The 9,666-nt window shown below is 42.0% G+C and overlaps 1 protein-coding gene across 1 annotated transcript in view; it reads left to right on the top strand.

Annotated features, from left to right (window-relative positions):
* The first annotated feature begins 422 nt into the window (after positions 1-422).
* Positions 423-9,666, top strand: part of MFSD14A (major facilitator superfamily domain containing 14A) — a 46,952-nt gene continuing 37,708 nt past the window's right edge. Inside the window, exon 1 of the mRNA XM_068964258.1 lies at positions 423-614. Coding sequence (XP_068820359.1) covers positions 531-614 — 84 coding nt within the window. The 5' untranslated portion in view covers positions 423-530. The remainder of the gene's footprint in view (positions 615-9,666) is intronic.

The following is a 9,666-nucleotide window of genomic DNA, read 5'->3' as shown; positions in this document are numbered from 1 at the left end:
ACGATTTCAACGTCTCCTTCGGTTCCTGTGTTGGTCAGAACACAGCGGGAGTCAGCCCTGATAGCTGAGGACGCCTGGTTGAAATTCCAGCATAACTGTGTATCAGCTGTATTTCCTCGAGCATGTAACATTCAGAAACTTACAATTCTTCCTCGGTTAAGGGCTCTATCACGGCCCCCAGCGCCCAGGGTTGCGGTGAGGCCTGAACGAGTGAAGGGCATAGGGGCTCCCTTCACCGGCAGCCCGCCCGCAGGTGGCCCTTCCGCGCGCCGCCCGCTTCCCTCCCAGCCTCCCCCCCAGCGCCGACCGCCCGGCGGCCGAGCAGGCGGGGCGCGTCACGTGGGCGGGGCGGAGCGCACTCGTCGGCCGATCGCACGATGTGACGCGCCGCCGGAGGCAGGCCGGGCCCTCAAGATGGCGGCCGGTGCCCCGAGCGGCTCGGCCCGGCAGTAGTAGCGGGACGGCACTCGCCGCTGGGGCCGGCCGCCCCGGGAGTGGCTGCAGCAGCGCCAGGAATCGAGGATGGTAAAATGACCCAGGGGAAGAAGAAGAAAAGGGCCGCGAACCGCAGTATCATGCTGGCCAAAAAGATCATCATTAAGGACGGAGGCACGGTGAGCTGGGGTACCGAGCCGGGGAGTGCCGGGCCGGATCTCTTTCTGCTCCTGACCCGGCCGCCTGCGGTCGCCCCTGACTGCCCCCACCCCTCCCGCGGGGCCGGTGTCTCGGGCTCCCGGCTCTTTCCTCTCTCGCCCCGGCCTGCGGCCTCCGGGGCACATCCTCCCGGATGGAGAAGGCTCCCGCCTCTCCCGCACCTGCCGCCCTGCCCTCCGGCCGCCGCTGGAGGCCCTGCGGCCTCGAGCCTACGCGCGCCGCCGCCGCGGGCAGGAATCGACGCCGGGCTCCGCCGCCCGCCGCGCCCCTCGCCTTCGCAGCCTCGTCGGCGCCGTCCAGGCCCCGCGAGGCGGCGGCCGCTCTCTGGAAGCGGCCGGCAGCGACCCCTGCCCTCCCGTATGCTGCTCCCGGGGTGGCATCTGGCGCGGCGACCCCACTGGGCCCCCGTAGTGCGCTCGCACCCTTTCTCCACGCCGTTCGGGGTCAGTGCTCCTGCTCTCGGCTGTGTCTGGTGCGGTAAACACTGTCCGAAGGTGGGCTCTGCTCCTCGCCTTCCGCCGTCGGGACTGTGACGGAGGACACCCGGGGCCTAGACTTCAGTGTGTAGTTTTGAAAGAAGAGTTACCACCCTCTTGTTTTAAAATCACCTGGTGTATTTTAAAACAGGAATACTCGGTAGAGTTGATCATGGCCTGAGGGTTAGAAGATCTTAGAAAGGAAGATAGATTGAAGACGAGAAAATTTTTCTTTTTGCTTTTTAGAAATAGTGTCATCAAAATCAACTTTAGGCATTGTGCTGTTGTTAACCGACAGGGGAGGTAGGCCTTTTAATTGAAAATAACTCACCTTTTTTTTTTTTTTTTTTTAAATGGTGAAAATTCCTCGTTGCTCCTCTCTGGTCTTTGCTGCATTCTTTAATGTCAAGTTCTGAAGTAGAATAGTTTCACTTTTTCGAGAAATGTGCAGGAATGGTTCCTTTTTTCCATGTTTGTTAAGAGCCCTCCATTGCTAGCACAGTGCTAAATGTGTAATTAGGCCACCATTGAGGATTTGCTAAATTAATTTGAAATCAGTGACAACTTGGTTTGGACATTTCAGAATATGGCCCAGTCAGTATGCTAAAATTTAGAAAGCCTGAGACATATGTAGCAATTTCATTATATACCTTTGAAAGTGAAAGTGAAGTTGCTCAGTCGTTTCCGACTCTTTGTGACCCTATGGCTGTAGCCTACTAGGCTCCTTCGTCCATGGGATTTTCCAGGCAAGAGTACTGGAGTGGGTTGCCAGGGAATCTTCCCGACTCAGGGATCGAACCCGGGTGTCCTGCATTGTTGTCAAGACACTTCACCGCTGAGCCACGAGGGAAGTCTGTATACCTTTAGTAACTGTCAAATCTATAGATGTCGTAGCTTGGACATTTGGTGAAAAAAGAACCTTTGAAATTCAAGTCCTCAGATCTCATGTTTTAATTAAACATTAAAAACATTTGATTACGTCAGTTATGAATTGTCAAACTTGGTTAGAACTTCATTGATGGGAGAGAAATGGCTTGAAAAAACACTCGTGCCTTTACCAGTCATAAGGACTTAATATTTTAATTTCTTCATACAAAAATCAACAAAATAGAAGCAGCAAATTGTATTTTGTAAAATCAATTAATATTTGAGATTAATATTCTTTCTAAAAGATAAAGAAGCTGTGTTCAGGAAGCACACTTCCTTTTTCCTTGTAAAGTTCCATTTTGTTACCTCTCAAGTTTTTTTTTAACTCACTTTATAGCAATTACATCTTGTGAGATTTGGAACAGGTTTTTGTTTTTTTTAATCTTGGTATTTATTAAAGTTGTGAATTTATAGTTTGCTTTTGGACACGAAACACAATTTTTACCCCAGCAGTAGGTTTTCAAGAGGGCATAGAGAATAAATGAATGCTTCTTTTGAGGGATGTGCGCATGGGGGTGTTATCATTCATCATTTTTGTACCCTTATGCTGCCCTTTCATTCTCAGAGCACCGGATACCTCTTTAGAATAGGGACTTTGTTTATGCATCGTTTAATCCCACAGGGCCTACTGTGTGAATTTAAAGTGATAAAAACACATTTAGAGTGATTTTTAAAAATAAGTAGCAGATTCTAAAGATCATTTTTTAGTGTAATTTTATTCATTCCTATATATAATCAGGGGATATTTCTGTTTCTTGATGTGCCAGGGTAATTTTTTTACACTGTTTGTATTTTAATCTACTCTAGCCATAAGTGAAAATACATATAATTATTATAGTCATAAAAATTGTTTTAAAATCACATTTGTTTTTCTTCTGTACTTAAAATTGATCAGATTACTGTTATGAACACCTTGGTGTCTGAGGCTGTATGGTCGTACATGACAGGCTCTGAACAGTGTTTCACATCCCTGGCCAATGGTACTGACCTGATCCCCTTCCATTTTCTTCCTAGTGTTCAACAATGTTAAGATTATTTTGTTTCGTCCCCTGCAAATGGCATCTTTTTAAGCTTGATCAGCCAGTTGTAATGTTTGTAAAGCAAAATTAGTAATGAGTTGTTAATGATTTATCAAAAACCTAGCACATATTTGTTGTAGTTTTTAACAGTTGAAGAAGTGAACCTTTCTAAACAATCCAGGTTAATCATAAGTTACTAAATGTTTTTCTTTTCTTGAAATTGTATTTCAGTTGGCTCTGAAGCCTAGGTAAGACTAATACGTTGTCTATTTGAGTAGTACGCAATTAAGGTACATTATATGAGTGTGTGATTCTATATCAGGAGTTCTTAACTTGGGTTTATTCACCCTGAAGTTATTTGTAAAATTTTCTTTGTACATCTTTCTAGGGAAATTCCATACAGGCTTCATACTTCCTGAAAGTTTAAGAACAGTTGTTTTGTATGAAAACAACGTAAGTAACTAAAGAATAGTTTCACAGGTTAAATCAAATAAATATTTACTGGGCTTCCCTGGTGGCTCAGTTGGTAAAGAATCCCCCAGCAATGTGGGAGACATAGGCTTGCTCCTGGATTGGGAAGATCCCCTGGAGGAGGGCATGGCAACCCACTCCAGTATCTTTACCTGGAGAATCGCCATGGACAGGGGAGCCTGGGGCGGGGCTACAGTCCATGGGGTCACAAAGAGTCGGCTATGACTGAGTGACTCTAACTGTCGGTCATCTAGTGTATACCATTTTACTGATGAAAGTAACTGTGATGTTATCGGTGAATTTGCTTTTGGAAGCATTTACACGTAGAATTGGGCTTTCCCAGGTGGTTCAGTGGGTAAGGAATCTGCCTGCTATGCAGGAGATTCAGGAGACATGGGTTCGATTCCTGGGTTGGGAGGATCCCTTGGAGGAGGGCATGGCAACCCACTCCAGTATTCTTGCTAGACTGTGCCACGGACACGAGGAGCCTGGTGGGCTCCATGAGGTCGAAAGAGTCCGACACTACTGAAGCCACTGAGCAGGCACATGTAGGATTACTGTGTTTAGTTATGTTTTAATGTATGTAACATTTTGCCACATCTCTTATTCATTGCAGACCATTGAGGAAAGTTAAATTAAAACTGCATTCTGACGTTTTAGAATGCTTCTGGTTTTGTTGTTAATTCATTACTATGTTTTGTTGTTAGTTTAGTCACTAAGTTGTGTCAGGCTCTTTGCAACCCCATGGACTGTACACCACCCCACCCCACCCCCAAACTCCTCTGTCCGTGGGATTCCCCGGGAATGGAACCTGCGTCTCCTGCGTTGGCAGGCAGACTCTTTGCCACTGAGCCTCCAGGTTGTTTATAAGTGTTCTTGGTAGAGCCTAAGAGCCTCAGAGTTATTTACATGAGTTATTTGTATTATCAAAGATAGAATTTTCCTTATGATTTTTGAAGTTTGCTTGTTTTGTATTCTGATTTTTATTGTCTTGTGAATACAGAGACTACATCTCTGATAAAGCGAGAAAATGTAGATTTTTTTCACAAGTGAATTGGTACAGTGACTTTAAAGATCAGATAGAAAGTAAAGAACATGTGAATTAATTTATTCGAAGTACCTGACGAAAGTAGAATTGACATTTCAAGTATGCCCAGAGATGCAGAGTACCAGATTTTTATTCCTGATTTCTCTGATTTTATTCACAATAAATAGGAGTCAAAAACCATTTCAGAACTCTGGCCCTAAGCTCTGATCCTTTGCACTCTTCACCTGCTAGGGTGACTGAAGGAGTTGCAGAATAGCTCTCTGAACCCCCAGAGAGCGGCCACTGGTTCCTAGAGTGCAAGTAAGCCAGGAAGGGGGCCATGGTGCCTTTCAGAAAGCAGTTCTTTGATATCACTAGCCTTTGCCTAGAAACATCAGGATGTACACATGTCCGTGGCAAGCTTGTGGCAGGCAGAACCATGAGTGATTTACCTGTCTACCTCTGTGAGTCAACACATGCTTTGGGGTTTGGGGGTAAATGAGTAAGCAGTTTTCTCCATTTATATTTCCAGTTTGTGTTACTATAGTTTGAAAACCTGCTTCCCATCATCATCTGTGGAAATTCACTTATAGTGAAGTGTTGAAGTTTAGGAAAAAGAATAGCTTTTCTCAAAAATCATTCTGACAAGTATATATGATTTAAATTTTCAGTTATTTTAAAACTGAAGTTGTCTTTTAGCATTATTTTGAATTGGAAGTGTCAGTTAAAGTAACAGTTGACCGTTTCAGCCAGGGTACATGTATCATGATCCCTAAAATAGGTTCGTCTCTTTCAATACCAGGTCGCAGTAGCTTATTCTTAATAATAGCTCTGTTTTCTCAATAGTGTATAAATACAGTTATGAATTATACCACGGGAAATACTTCTTAGGGAGTCTTTTTAGCAAGAGGTGGTCGATATTTCATCACTTAGCTATATAAATTGAGTAATCAGAGATCATGCTAGGACCATTCTTGAGCTTCAGCTCTATCCTAGACATTGGTGACAGTTTGAGTTTTGTGTTAATGGTTTTGTGTTTTGTTGTTGTTTTTTTTTAACTTTTAATTTTATTTTACCTTTTTAGTGAACTTAGTTTGTAGTTATTGCAACTGTGTAACCCATTCAGTGTTCATGAGGATTAGCATTTAATGTAATGATGATTTAACTTGATTTAACAGCCAGCCACATATTTTCCTCTTAAGAATAGAAAGTGCTGCAATAGACTGTCATCTTACTTATCTTTTCAAAATTTATCTCAAAACAGTACAATCATGGGACTTCCTCTGATGGTCTAGTTGTTAAGATTCCATGCTTCCAATACAGAAGCTGTGGATTGGGTCCTTAATGGGAGAACTAAAATCCATGTGCTGTGTGGTGTGGCCAAAAAAATAAAAATCATATGTAGCAATAACAATCTTAAGCTGTAGATCTTTTTAAATTTTTTTAAGTTAAAACTTGATCTCACTATATTCTTGTTGAATATTTATGTGTATTTCATTCTATTTAGGAGCAGTCTAACCCATACCTCTTCACTTCTCTGACAATATACAAATATTGACTAGCTCTTTAAAATTGATCCATAACATGTCAGTAAGTAATTTAAAGGCTCACTGCAGATTAAGCCAAAGTGACTTAATTAGTATGCATGCTTGCCAAGTCACTTCAGTCGTGTCCGATTCTTTGCAACCCTATAAACTGTAGCCTGCCAGGCTTCTCTGTGCATGGGATTCTCCAGACAAGAAAACTGGAGTGGGTTGCCAGGCCTCCTCCAGGGGATCTTCCTGACCCAATGATTGACCAAACCCACGTCTTTTCTGTCTCCTGCATTGGCAAAAGGGTTCTTTACCACTAGCGCCACCCGAGAAGGCCCTTAATTAGTATAGTAGTGTCTTTGCATGTTTACAATGATTCATACCTTGAAGAAATTAAGGAACAGTTTTCTTTCTGTGACAAATGTAGTGAAACTTACCTTGCCTGATTAAAGTCACAGAAAATAAGAAAACACACTGCATGATACCAAATTTTAGCAGTAAAGTCTTATTTCCTCCAGTTATTCCATAATGTGTCAGGATCCTATGAGAGCAGCTTACAGTTACAGCATACTCTTTAGGAATTGTTTTTTTTTAGTATTCTTCCACGAAAAGTTCCAGGTCTTAGATGTGTGTGATTAAGCATTTTTGTGTGTATGTGTACACACAAGACTTTTACATTAAATTATTTTAGTCAACTTAGTTATGTTTTGTTCAGAGAAGATTCAGCATTTCTTTCTGAAGATTTGTTTTATCCTCATTATTTGTTTTTGTTTGTTTGTTGTTGTGGCCACACTGCAAGGCATGCAGAATCTTAGTTCCCCAACCAGGGATCAAACCCATGCCCTCTGCAGTGGAAGCATGGTGTTGTAACTGCTGGTCCTCCAGGGAATTCCCATCTTTCTCATTCTTGATTAGTAGCTTCTCAATATTAAATTTTAAGTTCAAAATTGTTATTCTTTATACTTTATTTTGGTTTTTGTTATTTTTTCCCCAACTTTTATTTTGAGAATTTTCAAAACTACAAAAAGTTGCAAAAATAACATAATGAATATTTATTTGGCTATCCCATAGATTCATGATTCAACAGTTGTTCACATCTTGCTGCATTTGTTTTTCCTTTCTCTGTGCATGCTTTTTTCTTTTTCTTTTTTTTTCTGAACCATTTGAATTAGTGGTAGACATCATGATACTTTATCCCTAAAAGTATCACCTAAGAATAAGGATATTTTTCCAGTAGTCATGTATGGATGTGAGAGTTGGACTTAAAGAAAGCTGAGTGCCGAAGAATTGATGCCTTTGAACTGTGGTGTTGGAGAAGACTCTTGAGAGTCCCATGGACTGCAAGGAGATCCAACCAGTCCATCCTAAAGGAAACCAATCCTGAATATTCATTGGAAGGACTGATGCTGAAGCTGAAACCCCAATACTTTGCCACCTGATGCGAAGAACTGACTCATTTGAAAAGACCCTGATGATGGGAAAGATTGAAGGCGGGAGAAGAAGGGGATGACAGAGGATGAGATGGCTGGATGGCATCACCAACTCAGTGGACATGAGTTGAGTAAACTCTGGGAGTTGGTGATGGACAGGGAGGCCTGTTGTGCTGTAGTCCATGGGGTCACAAAGAGTCAGACACGACTGAGTAACTGAACTGAACTGAGTTGAACCACATAACTACAATATAATCACCATGTTCAGAAATTTAACATTGATAAAATACACTTGGGTAGTAAACACTCTTGGGTAGTTCATAGTCACATTTCCCCAATAATCCTAATAACTACTTTATAGTCTTTTTTGGATGTAGAATTATTATGTTTAGTTGCCATGTATCTTCTGTCTAGAATAGCTTTTTGTTTGGTTTTTAAGCTTAAAAAATATCAGTTGATTTTTTTTAATAGTCTAGGCCGTTGTTTTGAAAAAAGAGCCTCAGTTTCGCTTATTCTTATGCTTTTCTCACATGGTAACATCCATTTAACAAGTAGGATTATAATGCCCAGTTACTAGTGGACTTCTTTCTCCTGGCCAAAAATCTGTATAAGTCCCCGATTCGTTGATAGGACTGTAACGTAAGTTATTACAGTCAGTATTCTCCATAACAACTGCTGGATTCATAAACTCATATTTATTGGGCAATTATAGACTTGGAATTGGAGAATTAGATGAGGATTTAGGTAGGAAATTAATAGTTTACCCCCCAATTGCTAAGAGAGGTAAAGTGACTTACTTAAGTCATCTGATAGCTTAATGTCTCTCTTGATAAGGGTTATCTAATCCATGAGCATGAAATACCCTTTCCATCTTAGGCATTGAGCTATGCAGAGAGATACTAACATGGTTAAGGTTGAATCCCTACTCCTAGGTGAATAACAGTCTGTGATGATAATACATGCAGTGCATAACCACTGAAACTAGCGTAGCTCCAGACTTGAGCTCTGCAGTTGCCTGAATTGACTGCTCCATCTCTTACTAGCTATAGTGGACTCTAAAGTGGAGATAGTAATATGTAACTTGAAAGGTTAGGAGGGGTAAATAAGACTATGAATGTAAATCATTATAAGTCTTCAGTGATTTTTATTGTTTTAATCTCATGTGTATGTACAGTAAACCCATGTGAGAGATGATACAGTATTGAACAGTGGGATATCAGAGGGTGTGTGTGTGTGTGTGCTCAGTCACTCAGTCGTATCTGACTTTGTGACCCCATGGGCTGTAGCCTGCCAGGCTCCTCTGTTCATGGGATTCTCCAGGCGAGAATACTGGAGTGGGTTGCCATGCCCTCCTTCGGGGGATCTTCCTATCCCAGGGATCCAACCCATGTCTCAGGCATCTCCTGCGTTAGCAAGCAGCTTCTTCACCTCCACGCCACTTGGAAGCCCCATCAGAGGATAGAGGATGGGGAGAAGTTGCAAATTTCATTCATGGATGTATTGCCCTTGTAACATGTTTTAAATGCAGTAACCATATACTGAATACCTGAAGTGATAGGTAGAGGAGACTTGCAGAGTAATTCATTTCATTTCTACAGACACTTACTAAGCACTTCCGTGCCGTGCATGTGTCGCATGCTCTAGACTGTAGACGAATAAAGCATAGGGCCTGCCTCAGAGAGCATGAGCACGAGAAAGGTAAAGTTTAGCCTAAATAAAATGAAACAGCTACTTTACAAAGCAGAATGCAACTGTAAAAGTTATCAAGTGTTAAAGGATAGAAGAATAAGCAGATTTTTAAAAGGCTTAGCCAAAAGTGTATGTGATGAACCATGTCTCATGCCTCCATAAGAAAGAAGTTACTCAGCTGAATGGACTTTTTATACAATAATTATTGTGTTTTTAGGTGGAATATCTTGGCATTTGGGGTTGGGTATGTGTTCGTTTATCCAGAATTTTTCACATTGTACCTCTTTAATTCTTTCAAGAATCCTCAAATCTCATCCGTTGATATGGTCTCATTATGCTGAACCTTGTAGTCTTGATGCTATAAACATTGGTCAGATATTTTCCGCCTAACCTGTCTGTTAACCCTCTTTCCCTGGTCTTTCTCCTCAGGCCATGACCCTT

This window comes from Capricornis sumatraensis, chromosome 2, assembly GCF_032405125.1.
Source record: "Capricornis sumatraensis isolate serow.1 chromosome 2, serow.2, whole genome shotgun sequence".
NCBI classification, from domain to species: Eukaryota; Metazoa; Chordata; class Mammalia; order Artiodactyla; family Bovidae; genus Capricornis; species Capricornis sumatraensis.
This window is presented reverse-complemented; position numbering and strand designations above follow the sequence as displayed.